This window comes from Diabrotica virgifera, chromosome 10 (genome assembly GCF_917563875.1).
Source record: "Diabrotica virgifera virgifera chromosome 10, PGI_DIABVI_V3a".
In the NCBI taxonomy this organism is placed as follows: Eukaryota; Metazoa; Arthropoda; class Insecta; order Coleoptera; family Chrysomelidae; genus Diabrotica; species Diabrotica virgifera.
The window spans coordinates 112,682,072-112,709,108 of NC_065452.1; the positions used below are offsets into that span (position 1 = coordinate 112,682,072).

The 27,037-nt window shown below is 33.5% G+C and overlaps 1 protein-coding gene across 1 annotated transcript in view; it reads left to right on the forward strand.

The window, feature by feature from the left end:
* Positions 1-26,728, forward strand: part of LOC114339155 (protein ABHD8-like) — a 63,146-nt gene extending 36,418 nt beyond the window's left edge. Inside the window, exons 6-7 of the mRNA XM_028289786.2 lie at positions 18,946-19,156; positions 20,755-26,728. Coding sequence (XP_028145587.1) covers positions 18,946-19,156; positions 20,755-20,868 — 325 coding nt within the window. The 3' untranslated portion in view covers positions 20,869-26,728. The remainder of the gene's footprint in view (positions 1-18,945; positions 19,157-20,754) is intronic.
* Positions 26,729-27,037: the final 309 nt, after the last annotated feature.

Sequence of the window (27,037 nt, forward strand, 5' to 3'; positions counted from 1 at the left end):
ACAGGGAGACGTAGAATATCATGGTTGCGCAACCTGAGAGAATGGTACGGATGTACATCAAATGAACTTTTCAGAGCAGCCGTCTCTAAAATACGAATAGCTATGATGATTGCCGACCTCCGCCGCGGAAATGGCACTTAAAGAAGAAGGAAGAAGGGGAAGAAGAACTCAGATGCGATGGAACGACGACATTATAAAAGATGCAGGAACTCACTGGAAAAGCGCAGCCAAGGACAGACATATATGGAAAGATTTGGGGAAGGCTTTTGTTCAAATTGGATAGAAATGGGCTAAAGAAAAAGAAATGGGGACAATACATTACAAATAGTAAATAATAATTAATTTCTCTCTCTCTCTCTCTCTCTCTCTCTCTCTATCTTTCTCTATCTTTCTCTCTCTCTCTCTCTCTCTCTCTCTCTCTCTCTCTCTCTCTCTCTCTCTCTCTCTCTCACACACACTCACTCCGTGTGTGTGTGGGTAAGTCTTTCATGATTTCTTGTTACAGTTCTTCGTTCTTCTCCAGCGATTATTGGATATTCATCTTCCTCTTCGTCAGCCCGGTTGATATTGGAGTGCCTGCCTGGTTATATTATTTTGGTTTTTTCATGGAGTATTTCCAATCCATTTCCATTTTCTTCTTTTAATCGTGACTGGTATTTTCTCTTGTTTAGTTCTTCTCCATAGTTCTACGTTTGATATTTTACCCGGCCAGTATATTTTTAGAATTTTTCTCAACGATTTACTTATAAATATTTGTAACTTTTTGGTAGTTATTTCTTCGTGTCTCCCAAGATTCTGCGTCATACAATAATATACTCTAATACAGCTGTTGAATATTTTGATTTTGGTTAATTCTGATATATCGCGTGTGTTCCAGATTTTATTTAAGGAGTTACGTACATGTTGTGCTTTTACTACTCCTCTTTCTACATCTGATCTACTACCGCCTTTGGACGATTTCCCATTAGCCGACACGACAGCGGCACAGCAACGACACGTTACCGGCGCCGGCACGACTGCCGGCAGCATCTTTTTACATAGCACGACCTTTCTCGCCGACACACAACCGATAACGGAAAAAAAATTTAGGTTATAATACAGTCGACTCGCGTTAATTCAAACCTGCGATAATTCGAATCTTTCTATAATTCAAAGTTATCACGAGTTCCCTACAAAATCTCTTTATATTTCGAACTAAATCAATATATTTTTATACACTTGGTAAGTCGAACGAAAAATATCATTGCTATATAACAAAACGACGCATTAATTCGAACTCATCGGCGTCTAACACTCGAAAATTCAAAGTTGCAGAGTGTGTGTGTGTGTGTGTTTGTGTTTTATTGGCACTGGTTTTAGGAACAAAAAAGTTGGCAGACAGAAAGAGGCAGAAAGATTGTAGTAAGTACAGTTTTCCATTCAGAACCATTAGTTGACATCAGCGGTGTGAGTTTTTCTGACTTTGCTCAAGTGGATGAAGATGTTGCTGCCTCAGATTCACTAACCGATGGCGAAATTTTATCTGCGACAGATACGAATGAAAAAAGTAACGATGAAGATGAGTACGATACATCAGAACCTTTGGCAGAGGTGTCAGTTAAGGAAGCAAGATCCTCATTCGATACCTTACAAACCTTCTGACTACAAAACGAAAGTGATGAAAAAGCATTTCAGGCACTTTTTTCTCTTAAAAAAAATTACTGAGCAGTCTGAGCAGCAGCAATGTGATTTGAAGCAAACCAGTATAATACAGTTCTTTCCAAAGATTGCTTAATTCACATTAGGAATACAAAGAAGTATGTATGTACACGAATGTACCTTTAAACTTTTGTCATCGTTATAGAATAAGTAGCAGTTAATAAATAATCAACACTTAATAATTCGAAGTTTTATTTATTTTCTCTCACAAATTTCGAACCATTTGATATTTCAAACACTCAATTATTCGTAATATTTTAAGAGTTCCTAGAGTTTCGAATTAACGAGAGTCGACTGTATGATGGCAGGATTTAATAAATTAAAATTGCTTTATTTATTGTATTTGAGGATAAAAGAAAAACAAAAAAGTTAGAAGACAATTATTATGGGTCCATCCAATAATAAAAGTATGATATTTAGAAGGGCATTACTATACTCTTTTTGAAAAATTGTGCTCTGATACAAACAAATTTTTCAATTGTTTTCGTATGAGCAAATCAACATTTGAAATATATTAATCAATATAATAGACACAATCAAAAAGAAAGATACCACATTTCGAATGGCAGTGTCTCCTGAAGAAATGTTGGCTGTGACAATAAGGTTAAAAATATTTCTATTTAATAGTAATTGAACAGTTAATTAGAAAATTGAGATTTTTTCACAAAAAGCAACTTTTGTATATCTGTATATCTTTGATAAAAATCGGGACGGCACGCGGGGGAGAACTGCTTCTCGCCGACTGTCGGCGGCGATGACGACACATCATCGACATGTCGGTGAATGTGAAACCATTTCTATAGTTTCAATGTAAATTCCAGTCCACCGACACCGCTGCCGGTGTCGTGTCGCTGTCGTGTCGGCTAATGTGAAAGCGGCCTTTGTTTCCATGATTGATCCCAGATATGTAAAATTATCTACCTCTTCTATTTGACTTCTATCTATTTTAATTTTAGTTTCTTAGTTGTTGTTTTTTAAGAGTTTCGTTTTTTCTGTTTTATATTCAGGCCCATTAAATTGAATTTTTTGCAAGCTTATCGATCTTCTTTTGCATATGGTTGCTATGTTCGGTTGGGAGACAACTGTCGTCTGCGAACTTCAAGTCCTCCAACTGGTTATTCACGTTCCACCTAATACATGTTTTTTATCGCTTACTTTCTTCATGATCCAATCTGTTATTATTAGGAATAATGTCGGGGCGAGTAAGCATCCTTGTTTAACTCCGCTTTGTATAACTATAAAATCTACCATTTCTCCTGCATGTTCCAGTCTGGCTGTATTGTAACGGCTGTAACGTACAAAACCGTTCTTGAACGGTTTCATGTTCGTTCGTCTTCAACGGTTTCAACAAAAAATGTGTTACTGCGCATAATTATACATGCGCGTAACGATTCAAGAACGGTTTTGTATCGAGTTGGAACAAACCTAATACTACTGGATTCTGATCCCTGCCTGTCGAGGCGACTAATGGGATGGGATGAGAGGTGGTGAACCGTCAATTGAGGCATCGAGACCCCAGAAACGCACACAGGGCGCGATCTGTGTTTCTTCAGTGAACATAAGTACAGTAACGTGGCCGTCATTTGAGTTATCAGTAGTCGGTATGGAGCTGCTAGAAGCGAGACGAAAACAGTAGTCCTACTGGTCACTAGTCTACAATCTTAATATCCTAGCCGTACTCGCGTGGGGCCACTCTACTCTCATTCCATACAACCTTTGTGTGGAAGAATGCAAGCTCATAAACGTCTAGTCCTGAGCTCGACGTATGTTTGTAGGACGTGCTGCACTTTGCACATGAGCGGTAGATGAGTAGGTACGACAGGGATGCATTTTGTCACCACTGCTATTTAATGTATATAGTGGAAGCATCTGCCAGGCAAGCGCGGCTCCTCCTTAGGGTCAATTGGTCAATGACCCCCCTAAAATAATCTCATAAAAATACCAATTTTATTAAAAATATCTTTTATCTAAAACTTCACTCTGAAATATAAAATTCTCTCTCAGCAGTCTGCATTGGCAAAACAAATATAATAGATATAATAACGTCGCGCCTCGCGCTATACACAAGCCCGTGGCTGGGCCGTATTTTAAATTGTCTATATACAGTTCTTATGGCTTATGGACAAATGCATGTAAAATAGAAAAGAGACGGCAGATAGCAATTTCGTGGGCGAGAGTGGGAGTGACCTTTCCGTCGTATACCTCTAGTAGAGTCGACGGCCTCACGTTTAGTTAGTTACCGTCTGCTGACCGCACTTCACGGCAGGTCTATATCGATCGCGGCGTATTTGCGTAATTTATTTTGTTTTGTTGGATTTTTTTGTGATTGTAACAAAAACAAGATGAGTGTTGTTGACGAAATAATTGCCTTAAAATCTGCTGGAACACTAAATTATGAACGGCGGCTTGAGAAAAAAGAAAGTGGTCGACCAAAACCAAACATGAATTTAAAACAAACAACAAAGGATAGGGGTAAGGACATTCAAAGATATTTTAAAGAATCAATGTACAATTTGTGTGATTGGATTTGTGGCTGCAGTGTGAGAAATGCATTTTTTTGCTATCCGTGTTTACTGTTTTCGAATGACGCTGTATGGGCGAAAAATGGAGTAACTGACATTAAGCATTTAAAAGTGAAAATTACAAAACATGCCTCTTCAACTACTCATATAAATTCATCAATGAGTTACGCAAGTTTAGGACGTGTTAACATAAGACAGCAACTTGATAGTGTATATCGTAAATCTGTGCATGACTTTAATGAATTGGTATCTAAAAATAGGTATATTTTAAACAAACTAATCGACTGTGTAAAATTTTGTGGAGTTTTCGAAATTGCATTGCGCGGTCATGACGAAAGTGACAGCTCCAATAATCGTGGAATTTTTCTGGGCCTTATCGATTTTGTTTCTGAACTGGATTTAATGTTTAAAGAACACATTGAAAAAAGTACAGTATTTAAAGGAACATCGAAAACAATTCAGAACGATATTTTAGAATCAATGTTAGCCATTGTGCATACTCATATCATGAAGGAGATTGGCCAGACAAATTTTGTGGCCATTCAAGTAGATGAGACCACAGACAGCTCCAATAAAACGCAGATGATTATCATATTGCGATATGTATTAACTGGTATTGTACATGAAAGATTTTGGAAATTTGTTAACCCCCTAGGTACTACAGCACAACATTTAACTAATGTAATATTGGAAGAACTTCAATTATTAAAAATTAATGAAGCACCTGAAAAATTGATTGCCCAAAGTTACGATGGTGCATCAGTCATGAGCGGTAAACTGGGAGGAGTACAAACAAAAATTAAAGAAATATACCCAAATGCACACTTCATTCACTGCTATGCCCATCAATTTAATCTTATCCTCCAAAAAGCGGCGAGTCAACACAAACCGATAAAAATATTTTTTGCAAATTTACACGGATTTTCGTCCTTTTTCGGCCGATCTCCAAAACGTACGATGGTTCTGGATAGAGTGGTTAAAGTAAGGCTACCTAAAGCTGCGCCTACTCGATGGGCTTTCAATACAAAATGTGTTGAAATTGTATACACTTATAAAGATGATTTAAAATCTTGCTTAGAGGAAATTATTGATGAGGAGCAAGATGGTAACAATATAAATCAAGCAACTGGTTTAAAAAGACATTTGGAAGATGAGCATTTTTTATTTTGGTTAAATTTTTTCCATAAAATAATGCCCCATGTTGATATATTGTTTAAACAATTGCAAATGCGAGACATTGATGTTATATCTGTCAAAAATTGTATCCTGTCTTTTAACAACAATATCCAAATAATTAGAAATACTATTTTGGAATCAGAAGTACCAAGCACATCAACAGCAAAAAAAAGAAAAACTACTGCAGAGGATCCAAAGCGACGAACTGCACTTGAAATTTGTGATATTATTATATCTGAAATAAATCACAGGTTTAGTTTCAATGATCATCTCATGATTTCACAGTTATTCTACATAGAGAAATTTGAAGCATACACTACCAACTTTCCGCAAAATATTTTAAAAATGGTGACGGCTAATTATCCCACAGTGAATATTTCCAAACTAAAATCGGAACTTGAAGTCTTATATTGTCGTGAGGATTTTCGCAATAGTGCTGGTGCAGTAGCCATACTTCAGCTTTTTATTAACATGAATTTGTCTGAAACATTTTCTGAAGCAGTGAAGTTATTAAATATTTTGTGCACACTCCCTATGACAACCGTGGAAAGTGAGAGATGTTTTTCTACTTTAAAAAGAGTAAAAACATTCCTGCGTAATACGATGGGACAACCTAGACTTAGTGCCTTGTCTATGCTGAGCATCGAGAAAACGCTTGTCAAGAGCATTCCAAATTTCAATGAGAAGGTCATAGACTATTTTGCAGAACTAAAGGATAGAAGAATTGACTTAAAATATAAAAATATTTAAAGTAAGTTTCGTTTTAATAAATTTACAATTTATTATACTATAAATATTCCTATCTATATATCAGTCAATAACCTGTTCATACCATTTTTCCTATATTTTTTAAAAGATTTACTCTAAAAAAAGACAAATTTAATTTTCGGAAAACTAGGGTAAATAGTATTGAGTTTTATCTAAGTCTGTATTTTTTATCTAAAATATAAATGCTAAAAGATCTTTTAAATACTTTAAAAAATCAACAGTTTGAAGTTTTCAAACCAAAATGACCCCCCTGAAGATTGACCCACGAGCCGCCGCTGCTGCCAGGAAGCCCTTTTGCAAGCAAACGAAGGAATCGTAATTAATGGAGAGGTTGTAAATAATATTCGATACGCGGACGATACTGTACTAGTTGCAAGAACAGTAGAAAAATTACAACGATTACTTACAAACATAAATATTGCTTGCAATAATTATGGCATAAACATAAAAAAAAACCAAGTATATGGTCTTCACTAAAAATATGACACAACCAGCACATACCCTAATAACACAAAACATTCCATGAATGTTCCTAGAATGTACACACAGGACATTGAAAACATTCCTGGAATGTCCCCAAATACACACGAATGTCCCTGGAAAGTCCCAGGAAAGTGCTGTGTCAGCATTTTAAATATTCTTAGAATGTTCTGTTGGAACATTCCATGAATGTCTACGAATGTTCTTTGGACATTCACAGTCTATTTTTTAGACTGAATGTCTTGTTGGAACCTTCCATGAATGTTCTTTGGACATTCACAGTATATTTTTAGACTGAATGTCTTGTTAGAACATTCCATGAATGTCTACGAACGTTCTTTGAACATTCACAGAATATTTTTTAGACATTCACTGAAATATATCGTCAGTAATGTGACAATACCTCCTATATGTTTTTTCATGAGGTTTGCAGGAGACGAAAAACATTTTTTAAGGTCACTTTCTGTTTTCGTACGTATTCTGACTTTTTTGTAGTAAATAGATAGTTATTTACTGCAAAACAAGTCAAAAAATATATGAAAACAGGAGGTGGCCGAAACAAGTTTTTAGTCTATCTTACAAATCTCTTGAAAAAAACAGATAGGAGGTATTGTCACATCACTGACGATATGTGGCCATACCAAATAATACATCCTTGATAAATATAAACATTTTTATTGCAAAAAATCTTTACATACATTTTTTAATGTAATTTACTGACATTCCTAAATATTATAAAAAAATGTGTCACATTTGCTTTGTAAACCTTTCTTTTGCTTTTCGTAGCCACATATTCTGTTTCCTTTCTGGTTTTTTGTAGACCACTTCGCTCAGCTGATTCTAAAAGAAAATAAAATAAAAGGTAATTTTTCTATCCTTTACAATTAACAATCAGAAGAAATATTATTTACAGGTAATAATACGCATAAATAATAATAATAAAAAAATAAATATTAAATAATATTTAAATAAATAATAAATAATATTTAATAAATAAAATAATAATAATGAACATTTTGTATTTTGACAACGACATCCGACGTGGAAGTAGAAACCTTAATAAAATTATTTTTTCAAGTAAATTGTGGCTTATTTCCTCATTAGAATAGTTAATTACAAAAAAGCCACAAAGAAATAGATTTTTCACAAACAAATAAGTATTTAGTATTCATTATATTTATTGTTTTTATTATTTACTTTAATGTCCTACTGGTACATTATTTGACAAATAATGACATTTCGAAGTCTGTTAAGTATGATATAACGCCCTTGGGCATTAAATTTAAATAACGACTTAGATACTGTCAAGTTGACAAATATCAACCTAAGTAAAACTATGGTTACCACAATTATGTTACTACTGTTACTAGTAAATGTACTTATTTAAAAACTAATCAATTCAAAATTCATTCAAATTTTTCGCATATAAAGAATAATTTAGTCAGACATTAAACGTTGAAGGCACCACAGGTATTATAATAATAACGCTTTCGGTCAACGTATATCCCTCAGGCCCTTGTTAAAAACACCATTGACCTCAAGCGTTATTATCCTTATAATACCCTTGGTACCTTAATAACTGTAACATAAGATTATACCTTAATTATTGTTTTCTATTTCTGATGTTTTTATTTATTTACATTGAATATTAATCTGTTTTGTTGTATAATCTACTTCGCAATAATTATGTGATATATTTGACTTAAAATGAATTCAAAAATTTTTTGCAGTTGGGCAACAATGTCAACTTAGATCTCCGATGTAGATAATGAATTACAACAGTATCTATATTGTACAGACTGTATTATTAATTAGGTTATTTATTTATTTATTTATTGAAATATACATCCACCAGGTATAAACCCATAAAGGTGTACATAAGAAAACTACATACATTGACTGAACACTTGATGACAAAATATAAAATAAAATAAAAGAATAACCAAAAATGTTTCTGTTGTTAATACACATACACAATAATAAACAAAGACCTTAATAAAGAAAAATAACATGGCATCAATTCGATAAGCTATTGCGTATTTCGCGTTTAAAGATGTTAAAACCAAGAAAAAAAATGCATATACCTGTGTGACATAAGCTATTGGAACAGCACAGTCTCTTAAACGAACAGATGAAAGTGAAGTTCTGTCAATATCTTTTTCTAAAAAGTGTTTTGAACATACTCCTCTATTAACAAATCTGATCTATACTTCATGTCTTCTTCGCAGGATCTTCTGGAAAGCTAAAAATACAAAATATATGCATTACTAAGCATTATTAACAAATTTTAGTTTTAAATAAAAAATATGATTAATGGACTCACAAAATATTATAAAACAGCTTAGAAATTGTTTATTAGTATAGTCGGTTCCCCAAACTCTGACACAACTGGCTAGTGATTTTAGTAGGTAATTTTTTTTGTTTTTGGCCAATTTTGCCAAAATTACAGTAATTATTAACTATTTAGTTATTATTTTTTTTTTGCCAATTTTACCAAATTGGCAAAATTATTTACTAAAATCACTAGCCAGTTGTGTCTGAGACTCAGTAGTACTGAGACTGAGTTTAGCAAATCGACTATAATATTCTGTGTATTCATTAGTTGGTACTGCATATTATAGTGTGTGGTCTACCATCCTATTTATAAAGGCATACATTAGCAAAAACGCAAAAAGAATTACTTTAGTTTTACAAATCCTATTGTTATTATCTCTATTTACTATTTTAGTTAGGAATAAGCGAAGTTTGTGGTTTATTCACAATTATTATTAAAATAATAAATGGATATGACCAATTATTAACTTATAAAATAAAATAATAATTCTTCTGATTTATGCCTTTTATTCACTTTGTTATATCTAGGTTACTTAAAAGATTTTTTATGAATACAGTGGAACCTCGATAAGTCGGATTAATCGGGACCCTGGCTGGTTCGGGTTATCGAAAATCCGGGTTAGCTGGAGAATATCGTAAAAACTAATAAATTACGGTATACTAACAGATAAACTTCATTATTGCAAAAACATGAAATACATATTATGCACAGTACATCTAAATTACGTACAGTTGCATACAGTATTGTTCATATCTGGGTAAACAACTCAGTCGAACCGAGAAAATGTTTATTTTGTCTGATGAAAATCGTTCCGGGTTAGCCGAACTTCCGAGTTATCGGAGGCCGACTTAACGGGGTTCCACTGTAGTATTATTAGGGTATTAATAGTATTAATTTATTTTCTGAAATACAGGGCATGCCTTCGTTTACATATTTGCATACTAACCTTTTAATAGGGCTTTTCATTCACAGTCATTTGTTTGGAGCTTCTGTCATAATTGAAACGTTATTCCTGCAGATTTTTTTATCTACATTTGTTTCTGCTACTCCAACTGCGTTAAAAACAGGACACCATTTTATTCACTATGTTAATAATACTATTAAAGCTATTATAAAAGTATCCGAATTAAAAAAATATTCTTAAAAAGCACAAATAATAGAAACAACCATCCACCCACGGCAAAGCAAGGTGGCCAAGATGAAGATGCCAAGATGGCCGAAGCGAGGTCGTTGGTTGGTCGTTTTTAGTCACGTGATGCCCTCTCAAGCGCCATGCACAAAAATATATGCACGGCGAATTTGAAAATGAACGCAAAAGAAATAAATATAAATGCCTCTCTTGGGTTTTGCATAAGTTATAAGTATTTTTTTTATTAACAAAATCGCATTCCAAATTGAATATTCGCGAACAATAATTTTTATTACATTTGTATGTTTATAATATTGTATTAATTGAACTTGGGAAACTCTTTAAATTTGACATATTATTGCACTGTAGGCCTAAAGTGTCACTTAGTTTGTCTGGTATGTTATAAGTAATGTTGTATCTGTTACACGTATGTATTATTTCGCAACTTAAAATATAGGAACATTGGTAGTATGTTCACAGAATGTCTTATGGTAACATTCCAGGAATAATTTAAACAGATGTTCACCGAATGTTCCCTAAATGTCCAGGACATTCAAATATTGATAGAACTTTGGTAGTACATTCCTGGAATGTTGTGTGTTGTTAGGGTATTAGTATAAACGGCATTCAAATTGAAAAAGTATCAAGTTACAAATACTTGGGAACTTTAATAAACGAAACTGGAGGCCAAAACAATGAAATAAAAAGACGTATCGAAATTGCCAGGGCCACCTTCCTAAAGATAAAAAAATTATTCTGCAACAGAGATATAAGCATCCCTCTACGATTAAGAATGCTAAGAGGCTACGTATTTAACACGATATTATACGGTGTAGAGGCCTGAACTCTTAAACAGAACATCATAAAAATATTGCAAGTTTCGAGATGTGGTGCTACCATCTAAAGCTGAAGATAAGTTTGTTTTGAAAGAGTCACAAACCTTGAAGTAATACAAAGGATAATAGCCAGACTGTAAATATTATATTAATATTTTTTGCCGTTAACTAGTTTGTTTCAAGATAATTCTTAGAGTACAAATGTGGTCGATAGTGGAGCGTTTAGCGCGAAAGCCTGCTTGGTTGCTTCTTAGTTTCTTGTCTAGCTCTGTGAATAAAGTCTGCTCAGCTCAAACTTCTATCGCCGATAGTGAAACACCAAATTAAAGATAAAAGAAATTTATTTATGAACGACACTTAAAACCTGGGAGCTATAATAATTACTAATCTATGTGCTCTTACTGTCTTACAAGGATGAATGATACACTGATAATCATGATGAGACTACATATTATGTTGTCTCTTTGAGGTGATTCGATGGAATCTAAAGTCATATCTTGACTGGTTGAACTGATTCGAATGAATGAATTAAGTAGAATGTTCTTTATTTGCGGCAATATGTATTTGGGTCAGGCCCACACGCGTTATTTACACATATCTTGTTACCAAATATTAGAGAACAAAGAAATTATATTCGATCATCAAAATTAATGTGCCATGTCCAAACTTATTGTTTATGATTTGCACTAGTTAACTAAATTAGCAGGCCACACATGTTTTAATTTAATAACAAGTTGCTTTAATATGATATACAGGGTGATATAAATATTGTTTAATATCGGATATGAAAATTGAATATTTAAGATTAGACACTCTGGCTTCAGTCTATCTAATATGATCTTAAGGTAAGGATATAGTGAAGACTTTCTGCGCGCCAGTTATCTCGACGCGCTGCTCACTATTCATCTCGACACGCATCTGTCATCTCGCCAGGATTCAGTCTCTATGTTCCCAAAACATTCAACCACTAACTTTTTTATAGATGCATATAATATGAACATTTTGGACGACTTAAATGAAAATAAATATGTTTGAGATGTTTCATTATACAGGGTGATTGATTAGTGGGGTAAAGCTCAATAGATCCGCTATAGAGTAGATAGCAATAAAAATTAATAACAAAAATTGTAGCCACCTTTGAGCTTCACATTACAAAATTAGTTAGAATGTTACAGGGTGTTCGATAACACAGTGACAGGCCAAACTTATGTTTTTTTTAAATGGAACACCCTATATTTTATTTTAAATTCGGAATCCTGTTAACTTCTCCATCACAAAAATATAAAGGTTTGTTATGTTATACAGGGTATTTACAAAGTTATAACCAATTTTGTATGAAAATCGTAACAAGTTCAACTCCCTGTATAAATAAAAATAAGCACAACAGCAATGGTTTATTATTGCCATATTTTTTTATTTGTCAAAATTTTCAAGAATTATTGACATTGCTAATTTTCTTTATATCAAATACAGGGTGAGTCAAAACGCAAGTACATTATTTTCTCAGAAATGTTAAATGGAACACCCTGTATTTTATATCATTATTGAAAAGTAACATTACCGTACTTTAATTTTTATATAACATTCCTTATGTCGAAATTTATTAGTTTTCGAGATATTTTCATTTTTCAGAGAAAATTATTTTAGGTGTCTAAAATCTAAATTTTAAGTAAGCCATGACGGAATTGACCATTGACGATTACTGATTACCAATCCGGTAATCAAGGTAACAATGTAGCAAATAAAGAAATAAAAATAATTTATTAGCAAACGATTTTACAAAAAAAAAAACACAACCACAACATGCAACATTTTTGAAACAATTAAAAACTACTTTTTTATGTAAATGTAACAAATAAAGAAAGAGAATTAGTAATATTTTTTACAAAAAAACACAAACACAAAATACAACATTTTGTGAAGACAATTAAACACTCCTTTTGTATGTAAATGTAACAATGTAACAAATAAAGAACGAAACATAATTTATCAGTAATACATTTTGCAAAAAACACGTTTGAAAAAATTAGAAGCTACTTTTAATAAAATATTTTTAATATTTTATTACATAAGGTGTTCAAAATTACCTCCTAACACATTTATGCACGCCTAAAAACGATCATTGAATGAGCTACTTACTCTACGAAGCATTTGTAAATTAACACATCGGAATACACTTTGTATTCTATTTTTCATCTTATCCCTTGTTGTTGAAGGTATTTCATAAACTTCATTATTAACGTAACCCCAAAAAATCAGTCCAGTTTATTAAATTCTGGTGATTTGGGTGGCCACGCTAATGGTCCATTGAAAAATGAAAATATCTCGAAAACTAATAAATTTAGACATAGGGAATGTTATTTAAAAATTAAAGTACGGTAACAGTACTTTTCAATAGTGATATAAAATACAGGGTGTTCCATTTAAAATTACTGAGAAAATGATGTACTTGCGGTTTGACTCACCCTGTATTTGATATAAAGAAAATTAGCAATATCAATCATTCTTGAAAATTTTGACAATAAATAAAAAAATAAGGCATTAATAAACCATTGCTGTTGTGCTTATTTTTATTTATACAGGGAGTTGAACTTGTTACGATTTTCATACAAAATTGGTTATAACTTTGTAAATACCCTGTATAACATAACAAAACTTTATATTTTTGTGATGAAGAACTTAACAGGATTTCGAATTTAAATAAAAACTAGGGTGTTCCATTTAAAAAAACATAAGTTTGGTCTGCCACTGTGTTATCGAACACCCTGTAACATTCTAACTAAGTTTGTAATGTGAAGCTCAAAGGTGGCTAAAATTTTTGTTATTAACTTTTATTGCTATCTATTACTATAGCGGATCTATTGAGCTTTACCCCACTAATCAATCACCCTGTATTATATCAATATTGAGTTCCGTTGAATACTAAATAATTAAATTTTTATTAAAATCCAAACCTTAAACATGAAACTAAAAGCAAAAAAGCAGTTTTATGTTTATATAATATGTTTATTAATAATTATACAAAATAGGTAAATACAGTAAGACTTACATACTTGGTAAGTTAGTAAGCAAATGATAACATTAAATTCATTTAATGAGAGACATAATAGTTATTCATGGACCAAGGGCATTAAGTAGGTGTTTATGCCTGAGGGAGCCAATTCGTGTTATGTAGGATGGAATGATGAGTTGTGTAGGTATACTTATGCAGGTATGGATAGGTTTATGAAATACGGAGAAATCATGTTTGTTTTCAAGTCTGAGAATTTTAAGTCTAGCAAATATATGGATCGATTCTGTTCTGTTCCTATTGTAAACTCAATGTGACTATGGAGTGAATTAATGTAAGCTAAGAATTGGTCAAGTTGCCTGTTGGCAACCTGCCATGGCATGCCATAGCATGTTAGATAGATTAACAGAAGTTCTCATGTCAAGAAATATCTTCGAGATAGAATTGAATATCATTGAACAAATAGCAGTACACAATGGATACAAGGAACAAATAATGAATACAATTTTAAACCAAAAACTGTATATAAGAAAGCCCTGAAATTAGTCTTTCCTCTACAAGAAAAAAAAATTGGGGCACTCGTGGGAGTGCCGACAGAAGTGAAAACTTCTTACGAAGCAAGCCCCTTCGGGTACACACTCTATCCCTCCTCCAACCATTATAACTTTGGTCGAACTTATACGCAATTCAACCTATAGTATATAAATTACTAATATCTGCCCTGTCGATAACGATCGCGAGTTCAATGCTTTTTCCCCGTCCAAAGAGAAGTGATATGTATGTATATACACCGTTCTTAGGCGTCAACGCCCTTCGGTAGGGATCTATGGGGGAGTATCACCGAGCCGCAAGCCCTTATCCCTTGCCGTACTGCTCCCTCAGGTCGATCAGATGCCCGCATATTCAGGTCTAAGCGCCAGATTCATATTTAGAATTTTATACTGACGCGTTAGCCTTTTTGTTTTCCGATGGCCTGGGCTGGGCTTGAACTCTCGTACCTCACGGCGAAGTGAAGTGCGGGTCAGCCGCTAGTCGCACTGAACTATCCGATCGACCCGAGAAGTGATATACCTACATAATATACCCATTGGGTGCATCCTATACTATTTATATATACAGACACATAATACATAAACGTACAGAATTTATTTCGGCGAAGCGATAACCGATAACGGTCACGAATTCAATGCTTTTTCCCCGTCCAGAAGGTGTACAAAATCGCTACAGAAGTTTTCACTTCAAAAATACTTTAAACTCTATTCACTTATAATGATTGAAGTAGGGACCGTGTGGCCCCTTATGCGCTTGATTCGCAAGTTCCTTCGGGTATACACTCTATCCCTCCTCCAACCATTATAACTTCGTTTGAACTTATACATACGCAATTCAACCTATAGTATATAAATTAGGTACTAATATCTCGCCGTAGCAATGGCGGTTGCGAATTCAATGCTTTTTCTCAATCCAAAAAGAAGTTATATACCTATATTATAAACGCGTTGCGTGCGTCCTATACTATTTATATATACATACACCTAATATGTAGATACCACAAACGCGAAAATTTCAAACCAATAAGCCTGTTGCCACATCCGTACAGAATGCTTACCAAAATAATTACTAAAAAGGCTATCAAATAAATTCGATAGTTACCAGCCTGTTGACATAGTACCATAGAACACCTACAGACAATAACGACACTTATCGAAAAGTTCAACGAATAAAATGAACCTCTTCGTTTGGTATTTGTGGATTACAATAAGGCATTCGATTCCATAAAACTCTGGGCCGTATTAGAAGGAATGAATAAACGCAAGGATTGATTCTAGATATAGAATACTCCTCAAATACATGTACGAAAATGCAACTATGCAAATAAATGTATCAGAAGGTCTAACAATAAGCAAACTAAGAACGGAGAGAGAAGTTAGACATAGGACAAAAACAAATAAAACAAAAGTGATGACAAATCAATATATCACAATCGACTTAAAAGGAAGTGATATCGAAAGTGTCGAAAAGTATACCTAGGTCACACGATTAAACTAGGCAAACAGAATCAAACAGCAGAAATAACTACAAGAATCCGAATGACTTGGGCAGCAGTAGCAAGACTCAGTGATGTGTTGAAGAACAAAAAGATACCAATAAATCTAAAGAAACGGGTATTCAGCAGTTGTATTCTACCAATCATACGTATAGAATGGAGACTTACAGAACTCATGTGGAGGCCTTTGTCCCGAAGTGGGTGCAAACAGGCTGAAGAAGAAGATAATATACATATATACATACACAATTTATTTCGACTAAATGATGACGGTCACGAAATCAATTCTTTATCCCCATCCAAAAATAGGTGTTATACCAATATTATATACGCGTTGCGTTACATACACATAATAGTATATGTATACGTACAAAATTTATTTCGCCGAAGCGATGACGGTCGCAATGACGGTCGCGAATTCAATGCCTTTTTCCCATCTAAAAGTGCACAACGTCCTTAAAAAGTTTTCACTTCAATAATATTACGATTATTATACGTACATTATAATAATATACGTACAAAATTTATTTCGTCGAAGCGATGACGGTCGCGATGACAGACGCGAAATCAATCCTTTCTCTCCACACACCGGCAAAATTAGCCGAACACGTTAAAAATGGGACATGTTTGATGTCTCGTATTTCATAAACCAGTGGTCCGATTTGAGTGATTCTTTTAGTATGTTATAGAATTATTATTTAAGAATATCGTTGTAATAATATTGTTGCTAGACAGGTAAATACCATTTTATACCGGGTGTACCAATCATATTGTGTTTTTTTCCTAAAGTTTGGAACACCCTGTGGAATATTCTAGCATATGTAAAATATTAGAATTAATACTCGATTGTAGACTTAGGATTGCTTAACATTTTCCTTTTCGATTCATTTACTTATGTGCGATAATAAAAAAGTTATGTGCGTTAACAACTATCCATGTTTTTCATCAATAAATCCTCATAGTAGGGGAGGAAAGTATACTAAATTTGCAGTTACTCGAGCGTTATGGGAACCTATTGGATTGTGAAGAGTATGTGCTAATATCAGAAAAAGGTTAAGTTAAGTTTTCCATAAAGTGGGGGACTTTTAATTTTTTAATTTAATTTTCCATTCGAAACAATCATTTTTCTCCGATTATAGCGCTATCTATCCATAATTCGAAAAAATATGTCGAATAAAAGTTGCTTATTTTTACGTAAAGAATCCAAATCTGCAATAAAAATTGGGGGCTCCTATTTAAGATTTTAAATTAAATCCCCCACCCCACCTCCGTGGGGGCTCGTGACACCCCACGGAGAAGGGTGGGGGGTAAATTAAAAATTATAAATACGAACCCTGCGATATTTTGCAAAATGAACATCAGATCGTAAAACTGCAAAATACATCTATTCAATATTTTTCAAAAATCTACCGAATGGCACCAAACACGATCCACCACGGAGGTGGGGGGTTACATTAAAATACTAAATAGGAGCCCCCAATTTTTATTGCAGATTTGGATCCTTGACGTAAAAATAAGCAACTTTTATTCGCAACAGTTCTTCCTATTATGGATAAATAGCGCTATAATCGGAAAAAACGATTGGTGGAAATGGAAAATTAAATTGAAAAATGGAGAGTCCCACACTTTATGGAAAACTTAACTTAACTTTTTTTTGGTTGTAGCACCCACTTTTCACAATCCACTCCAGGTCACAAGAACGCTCGAGTAATTGCAAATTTAGCATACTTTTCTCCCCTACTATGAGGATTTATTGATAAAAAACATGGCTAGTTGTTAAAGCACATACCTTTTTTATTTTCCAACATAAGCAAATGAATCAAAAAAGAAAATGTTAAGAAAGCATAATTCTACAATCGAGTTTTAATTTTAATATTTTATATATGCTGGAATATTCCACAGGGTGTTCCGAACTTTAAGAAAAAAACACAGTATGCTTGTTACACCCGGTATAAAATGACATTTACGTGTTTAGCAACAATATTATTACACCGATATTCCTAAATAATAAGGCTATAACATACTAAAAGAATCACTCAAATCGGACCACTGGTTTATAAAATACGAGACATCAAACATGTCCCATTTTTAACGTGTTCGGCTAATTTTGCCGGTGTGTGTACAATAGATTTTACATTTATTTTAAATTTAAATACTTCTACACAATTTATATATACATACACATAATAAATATACGTACAAAATTTATTTCGCCGAAGAGATGACGGTCGCGATGACGGTCGCCAAAAAATTCTTTTTCCCCAACCAAAAATAGGTTTTACATTTATTTTAAATTTAAATACTTCTATAGAATTTATATATACATACACATAATTTATATACGTACAAAATTTATTTAGCCGAAGAGATGACGGTCGCGAAATAAATCCTTTTTCCCCATCTTAAAATATGTTTTACATTTATTTTAAATTTAAATACCTCTACACAATTTATATATACATACACATAATATATAGCATAAGCGATGACGGTCGCAATGACGGTCGCGATGACGGTCGCGATGACGGTCGCCAATTTAATGCTTTTTCCCCTATCCAAAAAGTGCACAACGTCCCTAAAGAAGTTTTCACTTCAAAAATCCAGTACCTTCTGCAGGCATGTTTCCTAACAGTCAAAATTTTAACCATTTGCATTAATTCTAATGTGGAAATAAATAATTATAGGTCACTGATGATGATCTGATTAGATCGAAAACGTTCTGATGAATTTTAAATCCTTTTGGATGACTTTTTTTAAAGTTTCTAAACCATTATACATACGAAGTTTTTATTTCTCTGTGTAAGTTTTATAACTATGGCATAGAGCCAACCACTGGAACTTTCCCTTTAATTTGCCTTTGTTTTTTATTGTATCTCAATTACTAACAGCTATATAAATAATTTCTTGCCACGTTATATCTAATATACAAAAATGTACATTTTAGAAGTATTTTCTTTTCATCAAGAGGGAAACATTTTAAAGTTTGTGATGATGAGAATGGTTTACCAAGACACGTCATTGAAAATATAGCTATTGGCCAGAAGTGGTCCCAAGGGGATACAGCTTTCCACAGAAGAATCACTGCGCCCACTCTTTTAGTGCATGGTTTACAAGATCCTCATGTCACCTTAGTTCAAGAGTGTGAAATGGAAAGGGTAAGTATGCTTTACAGGATTAGGTAAATGACAAGCCATACATTACTGGTTGTGAACCTGTGGTTCTCCGTAAATCTTAGTATGTTAATGTCTAGATTGTTTATTGATTGTTTATAGAGAAGGTACCACCCTCTATAATTTGGTCCCTATAGAAAATCTAAACATATGCAAAACCACGTCAAATTTATATGTGAGGGGGACATTTTGAAGACCAGTTTTCAACTAAATTACATCAACCCGCAAAATCTTTAATGGAAAGGGGGTTGAGTGATACCTCATTTTAAAGGTCGTTATATTTCTTTTCAGTACTTTTGTATACAGCTTCAATTCAATTTGGAGTTCAGTACTCCAAAAAAAATTTTTACTCGAACTCGGAACTTAATCTTTCACCGATCACATTACCCGTATGTACGCCAATGGTGAATATTAAATTCTTAATTTTGTGTCAAAAAATCCGCAATAACTATCTCTTAAAACCTACCAAATTTCATTTTCATATCTCGACTGGTTTTAAAGCAATAAATAAATCGTCAGTTTGTAAGAAAAAAATCAACATCCCGTATCTCGGAAACGAAACATCTTTCACCGATCACATTACCCGTATGTACGCCAATGGTGAATATTAAATTCTTAATTTTATGTCAAAAAATCCGCAATAACTATCTCTTAAAACCTACCAAATTTCATTTTCATATCTCAACTGGTTTTAAAGCAATAAATAAATCGTCAGTTTGTAAGAAAAAATTCAACATCCCCTATCTCGGAAACGAAACATTTGCGGACATACGTTTATAAAGCCAACTTTCATTATTTTTTCATGCACAATTACCCCTTAAAGTTTGTCGCATTTATTTAGAAACACCGTGTATTGATGAAGAACATGTCTAGTTGTTAAAGTACCTAACTTTTTTATTATCCAACATAAACGAATGAATCAAAAAACATAATGTTAAGAAAACCTTAGGCTATAGTTGGGTTTTAATTTCAGTATTTTATAAATGCTACAATATTCCACAGGGTGATGCGAACTTTGAGAAAAAAACACAGTTTGATTGGTACACCCAGTATAGCAGTATACAATGAAAATTTACCTATTAAGCAACAATATTATTACAGTGATATTGTTAAAGAATCGGGCTATAACATGTTCAAAAAATCACTTAAATCGGCCAACAGGTTTAGAAAATATGAGACATCAAAAATGACCAAATTTTTAAGTGGGCCGATTTCTATGCACGTAAGTTTATAACATAATCTGCAAAGACCCTGTTTAGCATTGTTCTAAAGCTATGGCATCTTATGTAATTTACTATTTTATTTGGGAAATCAGCTACAATTTAAGTTTGAAATTAAATTTATTTGACGTTTCGACTTCCACTTAATAACTTTTCGACTTTTGATAACGATTTCCGAAGTAGAAGTTGAAACGTCAAATAAATTTAATTTCAAACTTAAGTTGTGGCTTATTTTCCAAATAAAATAGTAAACCCTGTTTAAAGCAACATCTAAATCTTTAATGTGGTTCTTATGTTGCATTGTTATGTGTTACATGTTTTTGATAATTCGTAGTTGGCTTACACGTTTGTTTTTTATTGCAGACAATTCCAAGAGCTTTCCTAGAACTGATACCAAATGCTGGACATCTACCTATGATTGAAACTCCAGAGCATTTAATTCACATGATTATCTGCTTTCTAGACATGTGGAGCTGATTCTTACAGAGGATATTAATCGTATTATTTATCTTTCAGAAAGATAATTTAATTCTCATAATCTTTTGCAGCTTAGGTTTTTTAACCATTTATAATATTTGTCAAATATCTTTAACCTTCCTAATACCAAGTCAATTTTAAAACACCTAGTACCAGGTGGGTGACTTATCGTCCCCAGTGTGTTTTTTGTATATTTATACAAAATTATTGTTAAAATTGTATAAAAACGGTAATGTTTTAAGATGTTATAATTTTGAAGACATTTTTACCAATAACTATTACTTGAAATAGTTTAAACAACAGCAAACAACAAATTATTCAGAAATTTTTAAATTGACAAATCACCTTTCACGTTTATTACATATTTGAACTATCTTCCTGTGTGATGGACACACAATATTATTACAGTTAGAACATTTGCTTTGATAGTTGTAATATTTCTTCCTTGACCTTCCTTTTATTTTTGGTTGTGGTGAATTCGGTTGTTCCACAACAAAACGTTGAGATGAACCCACATCACAAAAGCATTTACTGCTGCAATGTCAATATTGTTCATAAACAACGTAGCTGTCTACCTTTTGGATTGTCTGTTGCAGTAGCGATGGAAAAACCTACCGGTTATAACCTAAAACCGGTTTTTTTACTTTGCATTAACCGGTTTAACCGGTTGTTTTGTTGTCCCGGTTATATCCGTTTTTTCTTTTTAAAGTAATAACCGGTGAAACACCGGATAAGTAACCTCTCTAATAACAGGATCAAAGTGGTACATCAGCCATTATGAAACAATTAAGTTTTATTATATTTTTAGTTCATTGAAATGTTACCGTTGTCCCCCCGCTGCCATCTTGGAAAAAGCGGTGCAAAGACTTTTCGCGCTGTATCTCGTAAACTAGCAACCCTACAGAAAATGTAATCAAACAAAATGTAGCAAATTAAATTTTCTACAAATTTATTTCTTTTACCTTTTATCGTCAAGTGACCAACAAAAAAGTTAAACAAAAATAAGTAAAAATTTTGTAACAAGTTTCCTTTTGGAGGTTATAACCTTTTTTCACTTGATTTAACAATAAAATGACATCATGGCCATTTTGTAGAGGGATTTTCAAATAACAATTTCCACTATAAAGTTTTTTAATTTGATTTATTTATCTAGGTTTTACAGCGGTCCAAACTTGACCAGATTCTCGAATACTCATAGGGATACGATCAAAACAAAACGTTAGGCTTAGTTTTCTATATATATTTTATTATTCATACAATTTATTATGATCTTAACATTCCAATGCTATTATTAAACTATTTTTGACCCTTTTCCCTACCACCTATGAGGTAGAGTCTGGAGGCGCGTTTTTTATGTGGTGTCCCCAATAGGCCTAATCCACGGGCAATTTCTAGACAAAATAATATTATTTATTATTATACAGGGTGTCCAGAAAACTCTACCGACAAACGAAGACAGGAGATTCCTCAGATAATTTTAAGATATTTTAACCCAATTCACCTAGTTCGAAAATGCTTCCTAAGGGAGCTCTTTGAAGATGGCGTTTTGTAATTAGTTTTTGTTAAATACCTCCGGAACGCTTCTATTGAGAAAAACGAAAATTGGTACACGTATTCATCTTCCAGAGATAAATCGATTCCATGCATTGCGAATTTCTTGTACCGGTCTTAGGCGTCCGTTTTGGGTAGGGCAACAGTTATTTTATCGCATAACTTTTTTGTCTTTAATTTTTAAGCATTTTTGACTCTGGATTATTAAATTGTGAGGTATTCTACAACTAAAAGGTACTCCTGTTTTAAGTCGATAGAATACACCGTTTTTTAGAAAAATCGATGTCAAATTTTTCTTTTTTTGAATTTCCAAAAAAAATTAAGAAAAAAAACTATTTACAACTCCGAAAACTGGTACGTTTATTTATATTTCAGAGATGAATCTATTTCATTAATTGCGAATTTCTAGTACAGGTCATATGCGTCCGTTTTGGGTAGGTCAACGGTTATTTTATCGCATAATATTTTTGTCTTTAATTTTTAAGCATTTTTGACTTTAGATTATTCTAATACTAAAAGTTACTCTTGCTTTAAGTTGGCAAAATACACCGTTTTTTTGAAAAAAATTTTCAATTTTTTTCAAATTCAAAAACGAAAAATTTTCAAATCGATTTTTCTAGAAAACCCTGTGTCCTACTGCCTTAAAGCAAGAGTACCTGTTAGTACTAGAATACCTCACAATTTAATAATACGGGGTCAAAAGACACCGTAGACAAAAAAGTTATGTGATAAAATAACCGTTGCCCTACCCAAAACGGACGCCTATGATCGGTACTAGAAATTCGCAATGGATGGAATCGATTTATCTCTGGAAGATAAATATACGCACCGATTTTCGTTTTTCTAAATTGAAGCATTCTGGAGGTATTTATGAAAAACTAATTACAAGACGGCATTTTCAAAGAGCTCTAGCTCCCTTAGGAAGTATTTTCGGACTAGGTGAATTGAGCTAAATTCTCTTAAAATTATCTGAAGAACCCAATATCTTCGTTTGTCGGTAGAGTTTCTGGACACCCTGTATATTGAAAAAGGTTTATCAAAGTTATCATTTTTTTCATTCTCTTCGATGATCCAGGCTGCTGGTTAAGATCTGAATCATTATCCGAGGTGAATTTTGTGGTATAAGTGGGAGTTAGCGTTGGCATCATTTTCGGTAATTCATCTTCCAATTAATTTTCTTCAATTAATGTCCACGATGTTGTTGCAGCTCTCACTACCACAATGGAGGCACACTGCTGACCATATGAGGCTTTCGGCAACCGCACGCACTTCCACAGTTTCCTTTGCATCTGTAAAATATTAATTTCATAAGCTAGGAGGGTGCTGGAGGCTTGGAAGTTTGTTTTGGTATCCAAAATTTTCCATGCTTTTTCCATCCCCAATTTTTCTGGATCACAATGGTTACCGAGCCAATGTTGACTGAATCTGGTGATACACTCGGAGACTAGAAACGGGATGCATCTTGTGTTGGAGGATGTGAGGAGAGATTAAATGCATTTTTTGTCACTGTCTTAGCGAATCGTTTGTATCTCAGGGTGTCCAGAGAATCGCCTTTATTTCCGCCATATAAAGAGACGAAGAAACGTTCGCCAACAATACTCAGTAAAAATGGCTCGACTTTCTCACTGACAAATAATGATGTTCCATTAGCGGACTCAGGATGCCTCTGCAAAATTTTTATGAATTTTACTTTTAGACGGAGAGGCAGCACTGAAAAATCTCTTTGAATTTACTAAAGCTAGATTTTTCACAGTTGATTACTGTGAGTGTGTAGAGAAACATGCTGCGGTCGGTCAAGCGAAACGTAGAACAGGGGTTACTGAGAGGGTATCAAAGTTGCTTTCCTACGAAGGTAATTAAATCCATTTACTAAGGCTGAAAATCAGTACACACATTCTAAATTAAATATAAATAAAAGTTATTATAGTCGGTCAGCTGTATGATGGGACAGAGCCGGTCGGTCGGCCCCAATAGTCGATTGAGGAAATGAAGCATTTTGGCTCGTAATTTTTTCGTCCAGCATGGATTTACTTGAAATTTTCACAGAAGGTAGGGAATGCCACCCCATCTCGGGGGTGGGAATTTTTTATTACATTTTAACCATGTAATTCAATGGAAAGACCATGTAAGAAAAAATGTTTTACATTTTCTTCGTAAAACTAATATTTTTCGAGTTATTCGCGCTTGAAAGTAACAGTTTATCGACTAAAAAAACGACTTTTTTAGAGGGTTTTTGAAAATACCTCGAAAAATATGCATTTAATCAAAAAAACTGTAGATCTCAAAATTGTATCTTTTAGTAACACAAACCAAATTCTTTTCCAATAATATCTTTAAGACCAATACAAACCGATATACGATATGTTAAAGGTTACCTTTTTTCGTCAAATGCATAATTTGAAATATTCAAAGTAAATAATGGGAAAAATTTGCATTTTTCGAGGAAAACTTAAATAATCTTTCTTCGAGTACAGTATTGTGCGAATTAATGTGAACAAACAGAATTAATTTGTAAATATGATTTATTTAGGCCAAAGGTAAATTTAGGTACACTTACATGAGATTTTTTCATTAATTAGTATTTAATATGTCCCCCTTTTACTTTTATGACTTCCTGGAGTCTTCTAGACAAGTTTTTTTGCAATTGTTTGTGATTGCTTCATCTCTAAACCACACAATCACTGCTTCCACCAGTTTTGTTTTTGTCGTACAGTCAAATTTTTGCAGTTTAGCCTTACATATTGCCCACAAATTTTCAATAGGATTAAGGTCGGGTGAATTTCCAGGCCAATCAAGAAGGGTAATATTATCCTTGAAGTATTTCATCATAACCTTCGATACATGGCACGGAGCTGAATCTTGTTGAAAAATTGCAGTCCCTTCGGCCTGTACTTTGTCAAGCTCTATAGCTAAGCGTTGCTCTAGCATGGCTTTGTACTTTTCACTGTTCATCATACCTTCAATAGGAATAAGAGTGCCAGTTTCTGAGTATGAAAAACAACCCCAGAACATTTTTTTGGTGGGATGTTTAACTGTTTAGTTAATATGGCTAGCTGAAAGTGACTCATTGGCTGCCTTTCGTACGAATTTTGATCGCTGTCCCTGCACTAGGAAGTGAATTTCATCAGAAAATAAAACTTTTCGCCAATCTTCTGCACTCCAATGAGCGTATTTTTTTGCCCAATTTAGTCTTTTTTTCATCATAGGCGCTGTCAGAAGTTGTTTCTTCTGCGGTCTCACGGCTTCTTCTCCCTCCTTCTAAGAGACGTCTGCGTACTGTTGAGTCGTGAATTTTTATTCCAGCCTTTTCTAAATCTTGCTGAAGGTCATAACTTGTTTTTCTGGGATGAAGTTTGCTATCGCGCACAATAAAGGCTTCATCTCGAGGAGTAGTCTTCCGTTTTCTTGAAAAACTGAATTTTGATCTCTGTTCACATTAATTCGCACAATACTGTATACAATTAGACCTTTCAAAAAATAATAAAAAGTTTCTAGCATGAAAATTAATCGGCTTATAATCAAAAAAATGTCGGTACCTGCTTTTCTCTACGAAAAAATCAGTGAAAACAACCCCCTAACTACCTCCCTAATTCAAAATTGGTCTTCACCTTTCTATAGTTCCTTTTATATTTTTATTATCAATACACTCAAGGAGTTTGACCTATTTAAATTGCCTAATTTTGCAAAAATTGGAGTTTAAAGAAAAATTGACTTTTTGCAATTTGGTATTTTTCACCTTTTACTTCAAAATATCTCCGAAAATACTGAAGATACAAAAAAATTATTAACTACTAAATTGTAGCTTTTTTAATGACTAAAATTACCCTGTGCATAGATTTTCATTACAGTGAATAGTTAGCCAGATATAGCTGTTTAAACTCTATTTATCAGCAAACTCCCCCTTATTCGAGCCCTTTAAACCCGCCCCAATTAAAAACTAAGGGATCTTATGGAATTTAATTTACACAGTCTTATAGCTCTTTAAAAATCCTACAAAATCATTTTTGAAGAAACTTTTTATTGCCAAAAATATATAGAATATTTTTCGAGGTATTCTCAAAACACCCTTAGTTTTACGAAGAAAATGTAAAAAACATTTTTTTCTTAGAATCACTTTTTCCATCCAACTACATGGTTAAAATGTAATAAAAGATTCCCACCCCAGAGATGGGGTGGCAACCACCCCCAAGGTTTTAACGTATGATAGCGGCATGATATAGAAAATGATCCTTGGACTATTCCCTACCTTCTGTGAAAATTTCAAGTAAATCTATGCTGGACGAATAAATTGCGAGCCAAAATGTTTCATTTCCTCAATTGACTATTGGGGCCGACCGACCGGCTCTGTCCCGTCATACAGCTGACCGACTATAATAACTTTTATTTATATTTAATTTAGAATGTGTGTACTGATTTTCAGCCTTAGTAAATGGATTTAATAACCTTCGTAGGAAAGCAACTTTGCTACCCTCTCAGTAACCCCTGTTCTACGTTTCGCTTGACCGACCGCAGTATGTTTCTCTACACACTCCCAGTAATCAACTGTGAAAAATCTAGCTTTAGTAAATTCAAAGAGATTTTTCAGCGCTGCCTCTCCGTCTATATGCGATCAGCAATC